The 24,527-nt window shown below is 40.2% G+C and overlaps 1 protein-coding gene across 1 annotated transcript in view; it reads left to right on the top strand.

Moving 5' to 3' along the window:
• Positions 1-10,943: 10,943 nt before the first annotated feature.
• Positions 10,944-24,527, top strand: part of LOC128656116 (sex hormone-binding globulin) — a 122,443-nt gene continuing 108,859 nt past the window's right edge. Inside the window, exons 1-2 of the mRNA XM_053709824.1 lie at positions 10,944-11,582; positions 24,301-24,407. Of these exons, the coding sequence (XP_053565799.1) occupies positions 11,436-11,582; positions 24,301-24,407 (254 nt within the window). The 5' untranslated portion in view covers positions 10,944-11,435. The remainder of the gene's footprint in view (positions 11,583-24,300; positions 24,408-24,527) is intronic.

The raw sequence follows: 24,527 nt of genomic DNA, 5'->3' as shown, positions 1-24,527 counted from the left end.
TTATTTAAGAGTCAGCACTAATTGCCTGAAATGCAAGTCTGTCAAATGATCTGAGATAAGGAGGCAGTCAGCAGAAGCGTAGATACAAGGTAATTACAGAGGTAAAAGGTATATTTCTATAACAGTATTGGTTATGCAAAACTGGGGAATGGTAAATAAAGGGATTGTTTATCTTTTTAAACAATTACATTTTTGGTGCTTACTATCCCTTTAAGGAAAAAGTCTAATTTACCCATTCTAACATAATATGATTTCTCCAGTTTGAAGGTACTGGTTACCAACTGTTTCCATTCAAGGATGGAAGGACATTTTTTTTCTCTCCCAATATCGAGGAATTAAGTGTTTAGCGCTGTTTAGTGGAATTAAGTGTTTAGTGAGTTTGTATTTGCATTTTATTTGAGGGTGATAGTTCAGCAGCAACACCCCAATGGGTTAGAGTCGATGGGACAGTCCAATTCTAATTCTATATGATAGTTTATCTGAGACCAATAAGAATGGAGAATCCTGCAATCCCACCAAATTTGACCAAATGTACCCTCCTTCTCACATTGTCTCCAACACAAGCTTGGGACAAATGGATAGATTGATTTAAGGCGAGTTGGTGTCAAATACCACCTCATGAACAATTTGAAATTGGTTTCCAAGGTAGAAACCAAAAACGAGGATTTTTTGGGTGGATATAAAGATTTTTTGCCATTGTTCTTTTGTAATGTCTAGATGAAGCTCATTACTCCATGATGAGGTGCTAGCTGAGAGATTTGAAACATGATGTCTAGCAATAGTTTATATTAAATTGAGATTGTTCTTTTTAATAATGCACATATATGGTTTAATAATCTTTTTAAACCTTCTTTGAGTTGCTCAAATATGCTAATGTTTTAATATATAATGCTATTTTTTCCATCATTATTTTTATACTAAAGCATGTCTTTGGCAGTACTTTCTAAAGGCTTTGTGGTTAAGTCTTGGTCCGCTGTTATGGTTTCTAATCCAGACTTTTATCTCTTTCAGGGAAATATGTTATTTGGTTCTGGTTTGGATTCTATTATCTCTAATGTGATGGAAGGTTAAGGCAATGGCGGCTTGTGGGTTATTAAAATGGGGATTCACAATATATAAATATATATATATATATATATACGGTGTGTATATATATATATACATATATATATATATATATATATATATATATATATAAATATATATATCTATTATAGATAATATATATATATATATATACACACATGCATACATATAAACAACAGTTGTTTTTTCAATCTGGATCCAAAATGAATGGATTTTTTTTAATACCTAACTATCTTTTAAGTGCACAAATCAAATAGATTCACCACTTGCAGGAGTTAATAGAAAGAATTAAACCATAATGTAAGATTTTTTTATTTTTTTTAAACGTTCTAAAAAAAAAGAGCAGGACAGACAATGATTTACACACAATATTAGGCACCACACTTATCTGACCATCTCACAGCATCACAATTTTTATCAGAAAGGTTAAAGGGGCAGAAGACTGCCTGATTACTAAGGGCTCAGATTCTACCAAGTGGGCCTGGAGCTGCAGCTTCTCTAACCCCTACGTTAATCCGGCCCTGAAGATTGGCTGGGTTTTTTTTTTAGCCCCGCCTCCATCTGGAGAGCCGCCTCTACTTGCACATCAAAAACTGTGCGATTAACATGGTATAGAGCTGGTTTGGGGGCAGCGCTGCAGGCACTTTGAAATAAGTGCAAATGGCTTGAAGCCTATACTTCTATCTATCGCACGTACGATGTGAATAGATAGAGGTAAAATTAAAATGGCAAAATTATTTTTTTTTTTTTTTTTTTTTAACAAAATTTTGGCTGTATAAGTATGCATTTTCCAATAGGGGGTAATTGGAAAAATTATATTTATTCAGCCAGGGGGTTCACGTGGGGCTGTGCATTGATAGAGGAGCCTCCACTGGAGGAGCTCAGGACTAGAAGTCCAAGGCTAAATTTTAATCTCCTAATTGTTTTTGTCCCTTTCGTCAGAACAGGGCACAGAAATCTGATTCCTTCACTCTGAAGCAGGTTCCTCTGGTTCAAAGTGGGAAAAAGTCTGAGCAGTCCAAGAAATCTGCTCCCTTATCTCTGTTTGCATGAAGGTGTGGCTCTTGATCCAGAGACTCTAGAAGGGGGTGAGTTTAGCTTCATATAGTCTCCCAGGGTTATTGAATAGGTTTCAGAAGGAGGCCTATGTGAAAAAGTTTCAGACCTTTTTTAGTCAGTTTTGGATCTAATATTTATGGGAGTGATTGTTATTGTTCCTTTGTTGGTACAGTGCATGCGGTTTTATTTTAACATCTTCTTTATTCCTTTAAAGGAACCAGTTCTGGATCTAAAGGCTCTGAATTAATTTCTCACAGGTTTTACTTTCTAAATAGAGACTATTTAACTTATTCTGCCTTTTGTTTTTCAAGATCACTTTATGTCCACAGTAGGTTTATGGGATGCTTATCAACATGTTCCTATTCTCAAGGAACATCATTAGCCACCAATCAGCAAGCCCTACTCAGGTGCTGAACCAAAAATGTTCCAGCTCCTCAACTTACATTCCTGCTTTTCAAATAAAGATATTAAGAGAATGAAGAAAAATTAATAATAGGAGTAAATTAGAAAGTTGTTTAAAATTGCATGCTCTATCTGAATCATAAAAGAAAAAAAATGGGTTTAATATTCTTTTAATAATTACTAATACAGAGTAATCAATCCATCTAGCCTCTATGGGATAAAAATACCTACAAACTGCATTTTAAACAGGGCTATACTTTAAGCGTGGACAACAAGCATAATAGTGATATATCACATGATACTTATACAAGATAAATTAGATATATGCAGATTACCACTACTCGATTATGCACAGCAGCATTAACTTTACCAGCTTTTTAGGCCACGTTTGTAAAAGTAATACTGGTCCCAATGTTCTTGATTTTGTCTAATAGATTTTCTGTTCTGTTTTTCATATGATAAAGGTCGCAACTGTCAACACCAGAATTTTTGTTGTTTAAAGAGGTAGCTAATCCCTTTATTACCCATTCCCCAGTTTTGCATAACAAACACAGTTATATTAATTAATACACTTTTTACCTCTGTAATTACCTTGTATCTAAGCCTCTGCAAACTGCCTCCTTATTTCAGTTCTTTTGACAGACTTGCATTTTAGCCAATCAGTGCTCACTCCTAGGAGCTTTATGTGAGTGAGCTCAATGTTATCTATATGAAACACATGAAATTATGCCCTCTAGTGGTGAAAAACCGTCAAAATGCTTTCAGATTAGAGGCAGCCTTCAATGTCTAAGAAATTGGCATATGAACTTCCTAGGTTTAGCTTTCAACTAAGAATACCAAAAGAACAAAGCAAAATTGGTGATAAAAGTAAATTGGAATGTTGTTTAAAATTACATGCTGTATTTAATGGGACAGTGAAGTCCAAAATAAACTTTCATGATTAAAATAGGGCATGTAATTTTAAACAACGTTCCAATTTACTTTTATCACCAATTTTGCTTTGTTCTCTTGGTATTCTAAGTTGAAAGCTAAAGCTTGGAGATTCATATGCTAATTTCTTAGACATTGAAGGCTGCCTCTAATCTGAAAGCATTTTGACAGTTTTTCACCACTAGAGGGCATTAGTTCATGTGTTTCATATAGACAACATTGAGATCATGCACGTGAAGTTACCTAGGAGTAAGCACTGATTGGCTAAAAAGGATGTCTGTCAAAAGAACTGATATAAGGGGGCAGTTTGTAGAGGCATAGATACAAGGTAATCACAGAGGTAAAACGTGTATTATTATAACTATGTTGGTTATGCAAAACTGGGGAATGGGTAATAAAGGGATTATCTTTTTTAAACAACAAAAATTCTGATTTAGACTGCCCCTTTAAATCATGAAAGTTTTATTTGGACTTGACTGTCCCCGTAAGGAAGGGAATGTTGTGTAATGTGAGACGTGGAATTGTTTTACATATGAAGTAATTCCCACACAACACATAACTGATAGCTTTATTTACTACATTTGTCAAAACATATATTTGTAATGAGCTGACTATAAACTGTACTATAGATAAGACTGGTTATCAAGCAAGTCTGTTCCACAATTAGATATTCCAGCTGTGACACAATATGTATTTGAAGCATTCATGGTTTGCTGCAATATTGAAGGGATATTAAATAGTTTGAAATTGTAATATAAAATGTGTGTAATTGCATGTAGTAAAAACACGTTGCAACAGGGCGGCTCTAGAGTTGGTGAGGCCTTGGGCAAAATTCAAACATGACGCTTCTCTAATGTGTAATTATTATTACCAAGTTCTGTATTTATAACAGTGTATTCCTAGTTTTGTACAATACTTTTCCATCTTTTTATTTTATTTTTATATAATAATTAATATTTTGATCTTCCATTGTACCAAATCTATCAATATTAATAATACAAGGCAAAGAGAAAAAAAGGAGAGACAAATGAGTGTGGTGAAAGCGAGAGAGAGAAAAGAGAGTATGGTGCGAGCGAGAAAGAGAATAGAAAGTATGGTGAGAGAGGGAGAAACAGACAGAGAGAAAGATGGAATCATTGAAAAGAGAGGTGGAAGGGTGAGAGGAGAGAAAAAAGACTGTGTGTAAAGGAGATATAAGAAATAGTGGAAAGAGAACTAAGAGAATTGTTATAGAAGGGAGGGAGAAAGAAGACTGATTGGTTATAGAAGGGAGGGAGAGAGATCACAGATTGGTAATACTGTAGAAGGGAGAGAGATCACTGATTGGTTATAGAAGGGAGGGAGAGAGATCACAGATTGGTAATACTGTAGAAGGGAGAGAGATCAGATTGGTTATAGAAGGGAGGGAGAGAGATCACAGATTGGTAATACTGTAGAAGGGAGAGAGATCAGATTGGTTATAGAAGGGAGGGAGAGAGATCACAGATTGGTAATACTGTAGAAGGGAGAGAGATCACTGATTGGTTATAGAAGGGAGGGAGAGAGATCACAGATTGGTAATACTGTAGAAGGGAGAGAGATCAGATTGGTTATAGAAGGGAGGGAGAGAGATGACAGATTGGTTATAAAAGGTTGAGAGATCACAGAGAGACGACTAGTGAAAGAAAAGTGAAAGAGAAAAGAATGGGGGTGAGAGAGAAAAGAGTAAAGAAAAAGAAGAGGAGGAGAGGAGAGAGAGAATATAAGAAATGTTAATAGCAGCTTATCACCTCTAGTTGCAAGGGTTAAAATGCAGCCCTTTCCCTTTTACATGTTTGTTACCTGTGTCCCCTCTGCCTCTTGAGTATGTTGAGGCTGACAGCACTGCACAGGGGCAAGCAGGAAATGGAGGGAAGTGAGGAGTCTGTACTTGACAACAGTTGTGTAAGATGTTGTGAGGGTTATAATATCCAGCTGTTCCAGGAGGAAGTTGAAGGGCAGGGTCACTATACTAAAAAAACCTAACGTTCCGGGGCAGAAAAAGAAAACAAAGCACATTTTTTCAATTCCCCTCTGCAAGGCCCCCATCAGCCCTATATATTATATTTTTTAATAATTTTTATTGAGGTTTACAAATACAAATGACATCTAGTTTGCACAATATGAAATACACATCCAATAGAACAAAAAGATAATAAGCGTTTACATACATATTAGCATGCCAAATTACAACCCTAAACAGTGTATCTATGTAGATCTACACATAATTGGACAACTCAACATTCAATCTGTAACAGAATACCAAGAATTTAAGGTGCAAACTACAAAATAAACCTCATTTTCTTTTTAATTCTCTCGTTCGACGGTCCTATAACAACTGAGGCCGCTTTTGTGCCCGTGACACAGAAAAGAACAACTACCAGGAGGGATATATATGATGAAGGCCACTCTTGGACCTTCTGAATGACACAGTATTCAGCCAAATTTCTAATCTGTCTGTCTATCTAACTATTGGGTACTTGTAAAGCGCAAACTAATCACCCGTGAGGATCTCAAGGCGCTATGGGAGGGGGGGGGAGAGAGGGGCTAAGGGAAGATGATCCAGTCGAAGAGCCAGGTCTTGAGGTCCTTCCTGAAGTTTGAAAGGGAGGTGGATTTTCTGAGGTGCAACGGGGCGGCAGTCTCTCCTTGGTCGAGCAGGGCACGGATGTCGTCTGTGGCGGCGAGGAGGGCGGTTAGGTTCACTAACTATCAGCAAAATATAGCATTGAGAAAGGCTAGGTCATAGCCGAAACGCGTTTGCTCTAAATATTTTGTATATTGCCGGTCAGTCACTTCAGCCACCTGATGCCGACGTTTCCTGCTATCGGCCAGGAAACAGAGAAGTGACTGTTGGCTTGTTTTTAGTTTAGTTTAGTTTCATGATATTAGGTAGTGGTTCGTGTGTAACGGTAGGGGTTGTCACCCCATATCTTTTAAACAAATAATTAAAGTATAGTTTTTTTAACTAACTTCATACCCATATAAGTAAGTATGAGTGCTATATAAACCCCTGTCTATCCTTTTTCTCTCTTTTGTTAACCAATTGTTTCCAAGGGGTAGCACCGGAATCGAATGATTCTTTTTCTTACTTAAAACCAGTGTAGTGCCAGTTTATCCCTATCCCCATAGATCCAGTCGAAGAGCCAGGTCTTGAGGTCCTTCCTGAAGTTTGAAAGGGAGGTGGATTTTCTGAGGTGCAACGGGGCGGCAGTCTCTCCTTGGTCGAGCAGGGCACGGATGTCGTCTGTGGCGGCGAGGAGGGCGGTCTCGGTGCTGTGATTGCTCCTGAAACCGGATTGGGAGGGGTCCAAGATGCGGTTGGTCTCGATGTGGTCAACAAGTTGTGCATTGATGGCCTTCTCGATTACTTTGACTGGAAAGGGGAGTAGAGAGATGGGACGGTAGTTTTTAGGATCTATGGGGTCAGCTGTGGGTTTCTTCAGCAGGGGTTTCAGCTCTGCATACTTCCAGTCATCTGGGAAGGTACCAGTTTTGATGGAGCAGTTTATGGTGAGGCAGAGTTCGTGGGCGAGGGTAAAACTGCTTTGTTGAATATGTGGTGCGGGCATGGGTCAGAGGGTGCTCCGGAGTGATAGATTTCATGATTCTGAGTGTGTCCTCCGTGGTGAGGGGGATCCAGGAAGTCCGTAGACGGTGGTTGGTTTGGGTGAGGTGGGGGTGGGTGGGTCGGCGGTGAGTGGTGAGTTCTGGAGCTCGAGGCTGTCGTAGATGTTGATGATCTTGCGGTGGAAGTAAGTAGCAATGTTGTCGCAGAGGTCCTCGAAGGGTGGGATGTCGTTAGTGTCACTGTTGGGTTTGGAGAATTCCTTGATGACTGTGAACAGCTCCTTGCTGTTGTGGGTTTTGGTGTGGATTCTGTCTAGGATAGCGGTTTTCTTTGTGGTTTTTATGAGGTGGTGGGGGTGGTGACGGCTTCTTTGTAGGCGGATTTGTCTGAGGGAGACTCCATGGATCTCCATGTTCTCTCTAATCATCTGCAGTGGCGTTTGGAGTCCTGGAGGGTGGGGGTGAACCAGCTGGCCTTGTTGTTGGGCTGGCGGCTGGACGGTTTCTTAAGGAGGGCGAGGGTATTTGCGCAGTCTGTGATCCAGCGATGTAGTTGGCGTCAGTGGAGTTCACTGGGGGGGGGACTTGATCAGGGTGGAGTGCAGTTGTTCTTGGGTGATGTTGTTCCAGTTTCTGCGGGGCGGGTGGTGATGCTGGAGGTGTGTGGTGGGTTTGTTGAAGGAGAAGTGTATACAGTGATGGTCAGTCCAGTGGAGTTTGTTTATGTGGTTGACTGAGATGTGGTTGCCTGCGGAGAAGATCGGGTCGAGGGTGTGTCCGGCTATGTGGGTTGGGGCGTTTACAAGTTTCTTCAGTCCAATGGTTCCAAGGTTTTCCAGGAGGTTGGTGGTGTTGTGGTCATTGGGGTTGTCTAGATGGAAGTTGAGGTCGCCGAGTAGGATGTAGTTCTTTGAGGCGAGGGCGTGGGGTGCAAGGTGGTCGGTGATGGAGTCACAGAAGGCGGGACGTGGTCCTGGAGGTCTGTAGATGAGGGTGCCACGGAGGGTGGTGTTGTGGTTAACCTTGATTTTGATGTGTAGATGTTCAAAGTCTGGTGAGTGATCATCGGAGGTGGTTGTGACTTGGATGGAGTGTTTGTGGATGATGGCGATGCCTCCACCAGGTCGGTTGCTGCGGTCTTTGTTGGAGATTTTATAGCCATCGGGGATGGCGATGTCCGGCGCTGATGTGGGGTTGAGCCAGGTTTCGGTGAGGAAGGCGACGTCTGGGGAGGTGGAGTCGAGCAGGTTCCAGATTTCGATGGTGTGCTTGTGGATGGAGCGGGTGTTGAGGAGGATGCAGTTGAGGTTCTCGCGGCTGTTTGAGTGATGGATGTTTAGTAGGTTTGTGGTTGGGAGGGTGGTGAAAGAGCAGTTGTGGCAGGTGAATGGTCCTCTGGTGTTCGTCGGGGATGCGAGGTGGCATGCTGATGATTTACCGATGTTGAGAGAGCGAAGGGTGCTGGTGTTATAGTGGAGGCGGGTGCGGAGGTCATGGTTCGTGGTGCTGGGTGCAGTCCAGACGCGGACGGGCGCTGATGGGCTTACCTTTGGTGCACCACCGCCGTGCCCGCTGCGCGCGTCCGCTGCACAGTCGCAGAGCGACTGCAAGTATATAGAGGTGGGAGGGGGGAAGGGTTGGAGCAGGAAGTCAAAACAATGCAGCAGGGAGTCCCAGAAGGGACTGAGCAGAAGAGCAGAGAATGCAAGTATATAGAGGTGGGAGGGGGGAAGGGTTGGAGCAGGAAGTCAGAAAAATGGGGAAGGGTTGGAGCAGGAAGTCAGAAAAATGCAGCAGGGAGTCCCAGAAGACTATATTACAACCACTAATCTATGCTTACAGTATAACCATATACAGAAGGCATAACAGAACTAAAACAGTAATACTGCAAAATGCAATGCCTTATATGGCTCAAAATAAAGATATTCTAAGGACATACTGAAACTAAAGCATAAATACTTAAAAATGCAAGGTTTTACTTTTTCTATTAATTATAGAATGTATGTCCTCCCCACAAGTTGAAGACACTTTTGGACTTCTAGTCAGATTAAGACAGCTAAGTAGGAGGAACAATATTTAAATTGCAAAGAGAAATGTCTACCATGTCCGAGTAACATAAACATATTAGAAATGGAAACCACAGATGAAGAATAGCAGCCACTAGACAAGGGGAATTTTGGGAGAAAACTATTTATAAGACCACGCTTGGGTCTTGATACAAAAATATATCTTTTGTAGAAGAATAAAATAATTGAACATCTGAGAATTGAACATATATAAGTTAAAGTTTGTACTTTACTAGCCACACTGTTTGCAAGTCAATTTAAATTAAATATAGACAGCAAAGGTGAGAAAAAGTTGAGACCATAGACAGTATATTACCTAATAGAGGGGCTGAAGACCCCAGATACCAGCACAATTGGGTACAAACTACCAAGAATAGTAGGTCCTTTTGGATCTGTAGACTTAGGTATATAAATGGGAATATATTTAAAATGCTAAGTCCATCAATATGTACTACTCTAACTAAGATATAGTGCTGTCATTAGCGCCATATATTAGAATTACTCAGCCCATAACTAGTGCAGACTGTATGGATAAAAAACACATGAAGTAAATATAAACAGTACAGCCCCCATCATAATTGAATGTACCCATAAAAGGTCATACTGTAACCCCTAGAATGAACGAACATCATATGGAACACATTTAACCACAATATAAACAGTATTAATATCACATATTCAACAAAAAGTAAAAAATAAGTAACCTGGTCTTCATGTTCCTTACAACTGAGGTAGATCAGATAGACCCCAGGACAGTGGGACATACATATCAGACTAAAATTTCATCATCATGTAATATAATGTAATATAAGCAAGGGCCATTTTGCAATAACAAGACTGTTGACAGTGTTCACACATAGAATATCAGGCTGACTCCCCTCATTCCAAGTCCTTACAATAACTCAGGCAGGTGTCTCAGGTTTTAGGCAGCAATGTTTCAATAATATAAAGGTTATAAAAAAACTATTTTTATCAAAAATAATGTTTAAAAACATAAAAAGTATATAATGGTTCAATATATGTAAATGAAGCCCCTCTTATACAACGCGTTTCATGGCTTGCAAGCCGTTTCATCAGATGCCTGCCTCTTTTTTGTTTACACATTCACTGAATCTTTTGATATCCTTATTAGAAGTTGTGGAGAGGAGCTGCCGAAATTTGCAGACCCTTGTGAATTTGGAGAATACCTGATTACACCTCACACATTATTATTGTTGCCGATCCTGAAGGACAATCAGAGACTGTTTTGCACTGAAGTGGAGTTTATAATCTATTATACTGTTTATATTTTCTGTGAATATAATTTTTGTATATCCAGATAGCCATATTCTGTGATACTTGAGCATTAGTGCCCCCTAGGGATATCTATATTTTGGATATCCGTTTATTTTTGCTCTATTCATGTAGCTGAGCTAGTAGTTTATCCAGGGACTGCTTTATATGTGGTTGACAGGAGGACTAAAGGGATAGAAAGGTCAAAATTGAAATGTGCATTTCAATGTTATACAGAAGCATTTTTGTTATATACTTCAATGAGCAAAAATGCATCTTGTAAAATCGTATTGTTTTTCAGCGGCATACACACATATGCTGTAATGGCCTGTGCTCAAAGAGTGTTTGTATTGTACAAATGAAAACATAATTTGTTTTATACAAACCACTGCTGACTCCATGAGAATGTGTGGTGTTTCAATTCTTGAGCCCCTACAGCATATGTGTGTATGCAGCTGAAAAATAGCAATAACTGTTACTTGAAGCATTTTTGCTAATGGAAGTATATTGAGAAAAAACTTCTATTCAAAATTGAATTGCACCAATGCAAATTTTAATTTTGGCCTTTGTATTCCTTTAATCAGTCATCACTCTTCATGTAGTTGACAGAAGGTGTTAATCATTGCTCTATGTGTGGCTGACGGAGATGGCTAATAGTTTCTCTGTGTGGCTGACATGAGAGGATAATCGCTGTTCTCTGGGTGTCTAGCTGGAAGTTGATAGTAATTAATTGTTTAGTTGTGATATTGAATATGAATTTGCAGGGGTGTGGCTTTGAAATAGTTAATCATAGTTGATCTCATAAGTTTTGCAAATGTGAGAAACAGAGTATCTGAAAACGTGAATAGTGAAAATAAATAGGGTTAACAGGACACCTCCTTAATCCTTGTAAAACATCTGCAATGTCCATGTGAGGAACAGAGACCAAATAGTATGACATGTTATGGTTGGAGTCAAGGACACATTGTGAAAAAATGGGCCATGCAAGCCAGCCACCTCATCTGTTTTATATAAAGCTGTGAACATGTAATTATGGTTCACACCGCTGGAAGCAAGCAATTCCTTAACATTATGTTTCCTCCTCGCTGGACTCTTATCCTTTTCCTGTTTTCCTATGGAGACTTTACAGAAAGCACACCTCTAGCTGTTCCAGATAATGAGAACCCTCTTCCAGAGCAGGTAATACTATGCTATCCATTTATTAATTATTGAGATTGAATATTAATGTTTGTATTAACCATAGTGGCATATTTAGGTTTTGTGCTACACAAACACCCCCAGGCAGTCACAATACTGCCCCCCCCCCCCACCCTGTTTTAGGCCACAATATTTTTTGGTGAGGGTTAAACTTGACTTTTCTTTTTCATGGTATTTCCAAATTAAATGTTTATATGCAAGTGTGTGTGTAGTGCAGTGTATGTATGCATATATGTGTAGTGTGAGTATGTAGTGTAGTGTGTGTATGTGTATGGTGAGTGTGTAGTGCAGTGTGTGTATGGTGAATGTGTAGTGCAGTGTGTATATGTTTATGTTGAGTGTTTAGTACAGTGTGTGTATGTGTAAGTGTATGGTGAATGTGTAGTGCAGTATGTGTATGGTGAGTGTGTAGTGCAGTGTTGTATGGTGAGTGTGTAGTCCAGTGTGTGTGTATATATGTGTATGGTGAGTGTGTAGTGCAGTGTGTGTATGTGTATTGTGAATATGTAGTGCAGTGTGTATATGTGTATGGTGAGTGTGTAGTGCAGTGTGTGAATGTATATGTTTATGGTGAGTGTGTAGTGCAGTGTATGTATGTATGTATATGTGTATGGTGAGTGTGTAGTGCAGTGTGTGTATGTATATGTATATGGCGAGTGTGTAGTGCAGTGTATGTATAGGTTTATGGTGAGTGTGTAGTGTGTGTATGTATATGTGTATGGTGAGTGTGTAGTGCAGTGTGTGTATGTATATGTGTACGGTGAGTGTGTAGTGCAGTGTGTGTATGTATATGTGTACGGTGAGTGTGTAGTGCAGTGTATGTATGTTTATGGTAAGTCCGTAGTGCAGTGTGTGTTTTATATATATATATATATATATATATATATATATATATATATATATATATATATATATATATATATATATATATATATATGTGTGTGTATGGTGAGTGTGTAGTGTATGTATATATGTATGGTGAGTGTGTAGTATATGTGTATGGTAAGTGTGTAGTACAGTGTGTGTATGTGTATGGTGAGTGTGTAGTGCAGTGTGTGTATGTATATGTGTATGGTGAGTGTGTAGTGCAGTGTGTGTATGTGTATGGTGAATGTGTAGTGCTGTGAGTGTGTAGTGCAGTGTGTGTATGGTGAATATGTAGTGCAGTGTGTGTATCATGAGTGTGTTGCAGTGTGTGTATGTTTATGTGTATGGTGAGTGTGTAGTACAGTGTGTGTATGGTGAGTGTGTAGTGCAGTGTGTGTATGTATATGGTGAGTGTGTAGTGCAGTGTGTGTATATGTGTATGGTAAGTGTGTAGTGTATGTATATGTGTATGGTAAGTGTGTAGTGTATGTATATATGTATGGTGAGTGTGTAGTGCAGTGTGTATATGTGTATGGTGAGTGTGTAGTGCAGTGTGTCTATGGTGAGTGTGTAGTGCAGTGTGTGTATGTATATGGTGAGTGTGTAGTGCAGTATGTGTATGGTGAGTGTGTAGTGCAGTGTGTGTATGTGTATGGTGAGTGTGTAGTGTAGTGTGTGTATGTATATGTGTATGGTGAGTGTGTAGTGCTGTGTATGTGTATGGTGAGTGTGTAGTGCTGTGTATGTTTATGGTGAGTGTGTAGTGCAGTGTGTGTATGGTGAATATGTAGTGCAGTGTGTGTATCGTGAGTGTGTTGCAGTGTGTGTATGTTTATGTGTATGGTGAGTGTGTAATGCAGTGTGTGTATGTGTATGGTGAATGTGTAGTGCAGTGTGTGTATGTATATGGTGAGTGTGTAGTGCAGTGTGTGTATGTATATGTGTACGGTGTGTGTGTAGTGCAGTGTGTGTATGTATATGGTGAGTGTGTAGTGCAGTGTGTGTATATGTGTATGGTGAGTGCGTAGTGCAGTGTGTGTATATGTGTATGGTGAGTGTGCAGTGTATGTATGTATAGGTTTATGGTGAGTGTGTAGTGCAGTGTGTGTATGTATATGGTGAGTGTGTAGTGCAGTGTGTGTATGTATATAGTGAGTGTGTAGTGCAGTGTGTGTATATGTGTATGGTGAGTGCGTAGTGCAGTGCGTGTATATGTGTATGGTGAGTGTGTAGTGCAGTGTGTGTATGTATATGTGTATGGTGAGTGTGTAGTGTAGTGTGTGTGTATGTGTATGGTGGGTGTGTAGTATAGTGTGTGTATGTGTATGGTGAGTGTGTAGTGCAGTGTATGTATAGGTGTATGGTGAGTGTGTAGTGTAGTGTGTGTTTGGTGAGTGTGTAGTGCAGTGTGTGTAGTGCAGTGTGTGTATGTATATGTGTATGGTGAGTGTGTAGTGCAGTGTGTATATGTGTATGGTGAGTGTGTAGTGCAGTGTGTATATGTGTATGGTGAGTGTGTAGTGCAGTGTGTGTATGTATATGGTGATTGTGTAGTGCAGTGTGTATATGTGTATGGTGAGTGTGTAGTGTGTGTATGTATATGTGTATGGTGAGTGTGTAGTGCAGTGTGTGTATGTATATGTGTACGGTGAGTGTGTAGTGCAGTGTGTGTATGTATATGTGTACGGTGAGTGTGTAGTGCAGTGTATGTATGTTTATGGTAAGTCCGTAGTGCAGTGTGTGTTTTATATATATATATATATATATATATATATATATATATATATATATATATATATATATGTGTGTGTGTATGGTGAGTGTGTAGTGTATGTATATATGTATGGTGAGTGTGTAGTATATGTGTATGGTAAGTGTGTAGTACAGTGTGTGTATGTGTATGGTGAGTGTGTAGTGCAGTGTGTGTATGTATATGTGTATGGTGAGTGTGTAGTGCAGTGTGTGTATGTGTATGGTGAATGTGTAGTGCTGTGAGTGTGTAGTGCAGTGTGTGTATGGTGAATATGTAGTGCAGTGTGTGTATCATGAGTGTGTTGCAGTGTGTGTATGTTTATGTGTATGGTGAGTGTGTAGTACAGTGTGTGTATGGTGAGTGTGTAGTGCAGTGTGTGTATGTATATGGTGAGTGTGTAGTGCAGTGTGTGTATATGTGTATGGTAAGTGTGTAGTGTATGTATATGTGTATGGTAAGTGTGTAGTGTATGTATATATGTATGGTGAGTGTGTAGTGCAGTGTGTATATGTGTATGGTGAGTGTGTAGTGCAGTGTGTCTATGGTGAGTGTGTAGTGCAGTGTGTGTATGTATATGGTGAGTGTGTAGTGCAGTATGTGTATGGTGAGTGTGTAGTGCAGTGTGTGTATGTGTATGGTGAGTGTGTAGTGTAGTGTGTGTATGTATATGTGTATGGTGAGTGTGTAGTGCTGTGTATGTGTATGGTGAGTGTGTAGTGCTGTGTATGTTTATGGTGAGTGTGTAGTGCAGTGTGTGTATGGTGAATATGTAGTGCAGTGTGTGTATCGTGAGTGTGTTGCAGTGTGTGTATGTTTATGTGTATGGTGAGTGTGTAATGCAGTGTGTGTATGTGTATGGTGAATGTGTAGTGCAGTGTGTGTATGTATATGGTGAGTGTGTAGTGCAGTGTGTGTATGTATATGTGTACGGTGTGTGTGTAGTGCAGTGTGTGTATGTATATGGTGAGTGTGTAGTGCAGTGTGTGTATATGTGTATGGTGAGTGCGTAGTATGGTGAGTGTGCAGTGTATGTATGTATAGGTTTATGGTGAGTGTGTAGTGCAGTGTGTGTATGTATATGGTGAGTGTGTAGTGCAGTGTGTGTATGTATATAGTGAGTGTGTAGTGCAGTGTGTGTATATGTGTATGGTGAGTGCGTAGTGCAGTGCGTGTATATGTGTATGGTGAGTGTGTAGTGCAGTGTGTGTATGTATATGTGTATGGTGAGTGTGTAGTGTAGTGTGTGTATATGTGTATGGTGGGTGTGTAGTGCAGTGTGTGTATATGTGTATGGTGAGTGTGTAGTGCAGTGTGTGTATGTATATGTGTATGGTGAGTGTGTAGTGTAGTGTGTGTGTATGTGTATGGTGGGTGTGTAGTATAGTGTGTGTATGTGTATGGTGAGTGTGTAGTGCAGTGTATGTATAGGTGTATGGTGAGTGTGTGTTTGGTGAGTGTGTAGTGCAGTGTGTGTATGTATATGTGTATGGTGAGTGTGTAGTGCAGTGTGTATATGTGTATGGTGAGTGTGTAGTGCAGTGTGTGTATGTATATGGTGATTGTGTAGTGCAGTGTGTATATGTGTATGGTGAGTGTGTAGTGCAGTGTATGTATATATGTATGGTGAGTGTGTAATGCAGTGTGTGTATGTATATTTGTATGGTGAGTGTATAGTGCAGTGTGTGTATGTGTATGGTGAGTGTCTGCACTACACACTCACCATACACATATACACACACTGCACTACGCACTCACCATACACATATACACACACTGCACTACACACTCACTATATACATACACACACTGCACTACACACTCACCATACACATATATATACACTGCATATTCACCATACACACACACTGCACTACGCACTCACCATACACATATACACACACTGCACTACACACTAACCATATACATACACACACTGCACTACACGCACCGTACACATATACATACACACACTGCACTACACACTCACCATATACATACACACACTGCACTACACACTCACCATACACATACACACACTGCACTACACACATATACACACTGTACTACACACTCACCATACACACACACACACACACTGTCCTACACCCTCACCATACACATAAACATACACACACTGCACTACATATTCATCACACACACACTGCACTACACACTCACCATAAACATACACAGCACTACACATTCACCATACACACACTGCACTACACACTCACCATACATACACTGCACTACACACTCACCATACACATATACATACACACACTGTACTACACACTCACCATACATATATACATACACTACACACTCACCATACACACACACATATACATATATATATATATATATATATATATATATATATATATATATATATATATACACACACACACACACTGCACTACATACTCACCATACACATACACACACTGCACTACGCACTTACCATAAACATACATACACTGCACTACACACTCACCGTACACATACACACACTGCACTACACTCACCATACACATATACATTCACACACTGCACTACACACTCACCATAAACATATACATACATACACTGCACTACACGCTCACCATACACATATACATACACACACTGCACTACACACTCACCATACACATACATACATAGACTGCACTACACACTCACCATAAACATATACATACATACACTGCACTACACATATACACACACTGCACTACACACTCACCATACACATACACACACTGCACTACACACTCACCATACACATACACACACTGCACTACACACTCACCATACACATACACACACTGCACTACACACTCACCATACACATATACATACACTACACTACACACTCACCATACACATACACACACTGCACTAAACACTCACTATACACATATACATACAAACACTGCACTACACACTCACCATACACATACACACACTGCACTATACACTCACCATACAAATATACATACACACAATGCATTACACACTCACCATACACATATACATACACACACTACACACTCACCATACACATATACATACACTGCACTACACACTCACCATATACATATACATACACACACACACTATACACAAATACATACACACACTGCACTACACACTCACCATACACATATGCATACACTGCACTACACACTCACCATACACATATACATACACACACTGCACTACATACTCACCATACACATATACATACACAGCACTACACACTCACCATACACATATACATACACACACTGACTACACACTCATTATACACATATACATACACACACTACACTACGCACTCACCATACACATATACACACACTACACTACACACTCACCATATACATACACACACTGTGTGTATGTATATGGTGAGTGTGTAGTGCAGTGTGTGTATATGTGTATGGTGAGTGCGTAGTGCAGTTTGTGTATATGTGTATGGTGAGTGTGTAGTGCAGTGTGTGTGTGTATATGTGTATGGTGAGTGTGTGTATGTATATGTGTATGGTGAGTGTGTAGTGCAGTGTATGTATATGTGTATGGTGAGTGTGTAGTGTATGTATATATGTATGTATGGTGAGTGTGTAGTGCAGTGTGTATATGTGTATGGTGAGTGTGTAGTACAGTGTGTGTATGGTGAGTGTATAGTGCAGTGTGTATATGTGTATGGTGAATGTATAGTGCAGTGTGTATATGTGTATGGTGAGTGTATAGTGCAGTGTGTATATGTGTATGGTGAATGTGTAGTACAGTGTGTGTGTATGTATATGGTGATTGTGTAGTGCAGTGTGTGTATATGTGTATGGTAAGTGTGTAGTGTATGTATATATGTATGGTGAGTGTGTAGTGCAGTGTGTATATGTGTATGGTGAGTGTGTAGTGCAGTGTGTCTATGGTGAGTGTGTAGTGCAGTGTGTATATGTGTATGGTGAGTGTGTAGTGCAGTGTGTCTATGGTGAGTGTGTAGTGCAGTGTGTGTATATGTGTATGCTGAGTATGTAGTGTATGTATATATGTATGGTGAGTGTGTAGTCAGTGTGTATATGTGTATGGTGAGTGTGTAGTGCAGTGTGTGTATGGTGAGTGTGTAGTGCAGTGTGTATATGTGTATGGTGAGTGTGTAGTGAGTGTGTGTATGGTGAGTGTGTAGTGCAGTATGTGTAGTGCAGTGTGTATATGTGTATAGTGCAGTGTGTATATGTGTATGGTGAGTGTATAGTGCAGTGTGTATATGTGTATGGTGAATGTGTAGTACAGTGTGTGTGTATGTATATGGTGATTGTGTAGTGCAGTGTGTGTATATGTGTATGGTAAGTGTGTAGTGTATGTATATGTGTATGGTAAGTGTGTAGTGTATGTATATATGTATGGTGAGTGTGTAGTGCAGTGTGTATATGTGTATGGTGAGTGTGTAGTGCAGTGTGTCTATGGTGAGTGTGTAGTGTAGTGTGTATATGTGTATGGTGAGTGTGTAGTGCAGTGTGTCTATGGTGAGTGTGTAGTGCAGTGTGTGTATATGTATATGCTGAGTGTGTAGTGTATGTATATATGTATGGTGAGTGTGTAGTCAGTGTGTATATGTGTATGGTGAGTGTGTAGTGCAGTGTGTGTATGGTGAGTGTGTAGTGCAGTGTGTATATGTGTATGGTGAGTGTGTAGTGAGTGTGTAGTGCAGTGTGTATATGTGTATGGTGAGTGTGTAGTGCAGTGTGTGTATGGTGAGTGTGTAGTGCAGTGTGTGTATGGTGAGTGTGTAGTGTGTATGCATGTGTGGGTGTAGTGTCTCTGTATAGTGAGACTCAAAAAGTGCTGTCCTCCCCTCCAAAATCTGCCTCCCTAGGCAAGTGTCTTGTTTGCCTGGGCCAATAATACGCCCCTGATTCACCAGGAAGACAAACTTCTGTAGACACAAGGGTTACAAAAGAAGTGTATGGTCAATAATTATTGTACGTCTCACCTACAATCCACATATATAACAGTGCTGCACATCTAGCAGGATATGGGATTAAAATCAAACAGTCCACAAATTACAATTATATATTGCTCTCAACCAGTAATAAAAGATTGTTAAAGGGGCATGAAACTGAAATGTTTCTTTCATGATTCAGACAGAACATACATTTAAAAAAACAAACTTCCAATTTACCTCTATTAGCAAATTAACTTAGTTCTCATAGTATCCTTTGTTGAAGAGATACCTAGGTAGGTAGTGTGCATATGTATGGAGCACTTCATCACAACAAAAAGTGCTGCTATCTACTGCTTTTGCAAAACTACTGCTGACGTGCAAAGGATACCAAGAGAACAAAGACAATTTTATTATAGAAATACAGTGGAAAATTGTTTAAAATCAAATGCTCTATCTTATTCATGAAAGAAAAAGTTGGGGTTTCATATCCCAATAATTTTTTTATAGTATAATCATTTAAAAGGGATAGAAAGGTGAAAAATAAAATGTGCATGGGTATATTTCATTTTGAAATATAAGCATGTTTGCAATATACTCTTCTAGTAAAATGTATTACTGCATTTCTGCAGCATATGCACATATACTGGGAGGGACTGTGCACCAGTAATCAAACACCTTACCCTCTCAGAGAGTCAGCAGTGGCTTGTATGACACAAATGATGTCTTCAGAAGCAATACACTCCATCCCCAGCTTGCTAAGCAGTAATGGTGTATTATACTGGTGCACGGCCCTCACAGGATATGTGCATATGCTGTTGTGAAGCAGTAATGGTGTATTATACTGGTGCACGGCCCTCACAGGATATGTGCATATGCTGTTGTGAAGCAGTAATGGTGTATTATACCGGTGCACGGCCCTCACAGGATATGTGCATATGCCGTTGTGAAGCAGTAATAGTGTATTATACTGGTGCACGGCCCTCACAGGATATGTGCATATGGCGTTGTGAAGCAGTAATGGTGTATTATACTGGTGCACGGCCCTCACAGGATATGTGCATATGCCGTTGTGAAGCAGTAATGGTGTATTATACCGGTGCACGGCCCTCACAGGATATGTGCATATGCCGTTGTGAAGCAGTACTGGTGTATTTTACTGGTGCACGGCCCTCACAGGATATGTGCATATGGCGTTGTGAAGCAGTAATGGTGTATTATACTGGTGCACGGCTCTCACAGGATATGTGCATATGGCGTTGTGAAGCAATAATGGTGTATTATACTGGTGCACGGCCCTCACAGGATATGTGCATATGCCGTTGTGAAGCAGTAATGGTGTATTATACCGGTGCACGGCCCTCACAGGATATGTGCATATGCCGTTGTGAAGCAGTACTGGTGTATTTTACTGGTGCACGGCCCTCACAGGATATGTGCATATGGCGTTGTGAAGCAGTAATGGTGTATTATACTGGTGCACGGCCCTCACAGGATATGTGCATATGGCGTTGTGAAGCAATAATGGTGTATTATACTGGTGCACGGCCCTCACAGGATATGTGCATATGCCGTTGTGAAGCAGTAATGGTGTATTATACTGGTGCACGGCCCTCACAGGATATGTGCATATGGCGTTGTGAAGCAGTAATGGTGTATTATACTGGTGCACGGCCCTCACAGGATATGTGCATATGCTGTTGTGAAGCAGTAATGGTGTATTATACCGGTGCACGGCCCTCACAGGATATGTGCATATGCCGTTGTGAAGCAGTAATGGTGTATTATACTGGTGCACGGCCCTCACAGGATATGTGCATATGGCATTGTGAAGCAGTAATGGTGTATTATACTGGTGCACGGCCCTCACAGGATATGTGCATATGGCGTTGTGAAGCAGTAATGGTGTATTATACCGGTGCACGGCCCTCACAGGATATGTGCATATGGCATTGTGAAGCAGTAATGGTGTATTATACTGGTGCACGGCCCTCACAGGATATGTGCATATGGCGTTGTGAAGCAGTAATGGTGTATTATACTGGTGCACGGCCCTCACAGGATATGTGCATATGCCGTTGTGAAGCAATAATGGTGTATTATACCGGTGCACGGCCCTCACAGGATATGTGCATATGGCGTTGTGAAGCAATAATGGTGTATTATACTGGTGCACGGCCCTCACAGGATATGTGCATATGCCGTTGTGAAGCAGTAATGGTGTATTATACTGGTGCACGGCCCTCACAGGATATGTGCATATGGCATTGTGAAGCAATAATGGTGTATTATACTGGTGCACGGCCCTCACAGGATATGTGCATATGGCGTTGTGAAGCAATAATGGTGTATTATACTGGTGCACGGCCCTCACAGGATATGTGCATATGCCGTTGTGAAGCAGTAATGGTGTATTATACTGGTGCACGGCCCTCACAGGATATGTGCATATGCCGTTGTGAAGCAGTAATGGTGTATTATACTGGTGCACGGCCCTCACAGGATATGTGCATATGGCGTTGTGAAGCAGTAATGGTGTATTATACTGGTGCACGGCCCTCACAGGATATGTGCATATGGCGTTGTGAAGCAATAATGGTGTATTATACTGGTGCACGGCTCTCACAGGATATGTGCATATGCCGTTGTGAAGCAGTAATGGTGTATTATACCGGTGCACGGCCCTCACAGGATATGTGCATATGCCGTTGTGAAGCAGTAATGGTGTATTATACTGGTGCACGGCCCTCACAGGATATGTGCATATGGCGTTGTGAAGCAGTAATGGTGTATTATACCGGTGCACGGCCCTCACAGGATATGTGCATATGCCGTTGTGAAGCAGTAATGGTGTATTATACTGGTGCACGGCCCTCACAGGATATGTGCATATGGCGTTGTGAAGCAGTAATGGTGTATTATACCGGTGCACGGCCCTCACAGGATATGTGCATATGGCGTGAAGCAATAATGGTGTATTATACTGGTGCACGGCCCTCACAGGATATGTGCATATGGCGTTGTGAAGCAATAATGGTGTATTATACTGGTGCACGGCCCTCACAGGATATGTGCATATGGCGTTGTGAAGCAATAATGGTGTATTATACTGGTGCACGGCCCTCACAGGATATGTGCATATGGCGTTGTGAAGCAGTACTGGTGTATTTTACTGGTGCACGGCCCTCACAGGATATGTGCATATGCTGTTGTGAAGCAGTAATGGTGTATTATACTGGTGCACGGCCCTCACAGGATATGTGCATATGGCGTTGTGAAGCAATAATGGTGTATTATACCGGTGCACGGCCCTCACAGGATATGTGCATATGGCGTTGTGAAGCAATAATGGTGTATTATACTGGTGCACGGCCCTCACAGGATATGTGCATATGCCGTTGTGAAGCAGTAATGGTGTATTATACTGGTGCACGGCCCTCACAGGATATGTGCATATGCCGTTGTGAAGCAGTAATGGTGTATTATACTGGTGCACGGCCCTCACAGGATATGTGCATATGGCGTTGTGAAGCAATAATAGCTTTCACTAGAATAATTTTTGTTGATGAAAGTATATTACAAATATGCTTATATTTAAAATTGAAATGCACACCTGCACATTTTATTTTTTTTCCTTTCTATCCCTTTTAAAAGATGTGGCGTCATTAATTTAAAAAATATGTAACAGCTTTCATTGATACCATAACTAGACGGTTTATGTTACTTTACTGTATTTGTTCTCTTTTTTACTTGATTCTCTTTGTTTGATAAGTTTATCATTTTATTTGCCATAAATTGGAAATTCAGTTGGCATTGACTACGTTTATAAATTCCCTCAGGGAGAGGACTATTCTCCTCACAAATAGACAACACATTATACCTGGCATTTGTATTTATTTTATGACTGTCTGTGCTAATTTGCTTTGTACACGTCAATGTCACTGATATAATAAATAAATAATACTTACAGCTCTGTAAGTATATTTAACGGAAAATAACTGCCCATTTCATGGATAAAAAGTGAAATCCGTAAGGACGTAGGACTTAAGTATCCATTTCTAATTGTGTTGTGCAGTTCAGGGGTGGCCAACTGGGCCATATAAAAAAGCAGAACTAAAAAAATGCTTTGGGTTATTATGGTGAGTGGGTAAACAAGACAGCCACAGCTCATGACTGCCCTCTGGAGGTGACAGCAGACAGGGTGCCCTGCAATTTTATCTAAATCTGTCCATGTGCCAGTGGGCACTTTTAGCCAATATATTATTATTTGTCTGTTTAATGGCCATACACTTTTACGTATCCCTTAAGAACTGCTGGACCCTTGTGTTAGGAAGTTGGCCATCACTAGACGAGAAAGGGACATTCTAGTGTAAATCTGCTCTTTTTTATTAGATTGTTTTGTTTTGGGGTTTTTTAGACAAATACTTTTCTTTTACTATGCGGTTAATTCTTTTTTTTAAAAAAAGATAAAACATAAAGTCTTTTCCAGATGAGGATACTGCCAGTGGCTGGAGCATATGCATGTATGCCTGGTTCTCATTTGCTTACAAGCTAAAACCTCAGTTGGAGTGACACAGGAGCACAATTAAAAAAAAAAATAATAAAAAAAAAATGCTGCAATTATATAGAATGTCCTGTTAATAAAGTAATTTGGAAGAGGTTTTATTTAGAAGGTGAAATCCACAGGTGTGCCACAATGCCTGAAAAATATGCATCACTGAAAGGGACACTGAACCCAAAACATTTCTTTCGTGATTCAGATAAAGCAGGCAATTTTAAGCAACTTTCTAATTAACTCCTATTATCAATTCTTCTTTGTTCTCTTGCTATCTTTATTTGAAAAATGAAGCATCTAAGCTAAAGGAGCAAGTCAACAACCCTGTACAGCACTTGCTTATTGGTGGGTGAATTTATCCACCAATCAGCAAGAACAGCCCAGGTTGTTCACTAAAAATGGGCCAGCCTCTAAACTTACATTCTTGCTTTTCAAAAAAGGTGGCAAGAGAATGAATAAAATTTGATAATAGGAGTATATTAGAAAGTTGCTTAAAATTGCATGCTCTATCTGAATCATGAAAGAAAAAAATTGGGTTCAATGTCCCTTTAAAGGTTATAGCAGACGGTCTCTCTTGCAGGTCTCCTGCTCAGCTATGAATCCTGTGAGATCCTCAGACAGTCTATACTTGGGTAGTGATGGGCGTAACCCTCTGCACATGGAGTTCCAGTTTTCTGACATATCAAGGTATGCAAAGAACAAATTTAAGGTTACATACAACGCACACAGCTTCACCAATTCAATGGTGCAAAAATAAAGATGTAAACGTTTGACACCAGGTAACACAATGCAGGGTCTTTCAGGATG

The sequence above is a fragment of the Bombina bombina genome, chromosome 4, assembly GCF_027579735.1.
Source record: "Bombina bombina isolate aBomBom1 chromosome 4, aBomBom1.pri, whole genome shotgun sequence".
NCBI lineage: Eukaryota > Metazoa > Chordata > Amphibia > Anura > Bombinatoridae > Bombina > Bombina bombina.
The sequence above is the reverse complement of the archived record's forward strand: the minus strand, read 5'-3'. Positions and strand labels throughout refer to the sequence as shown.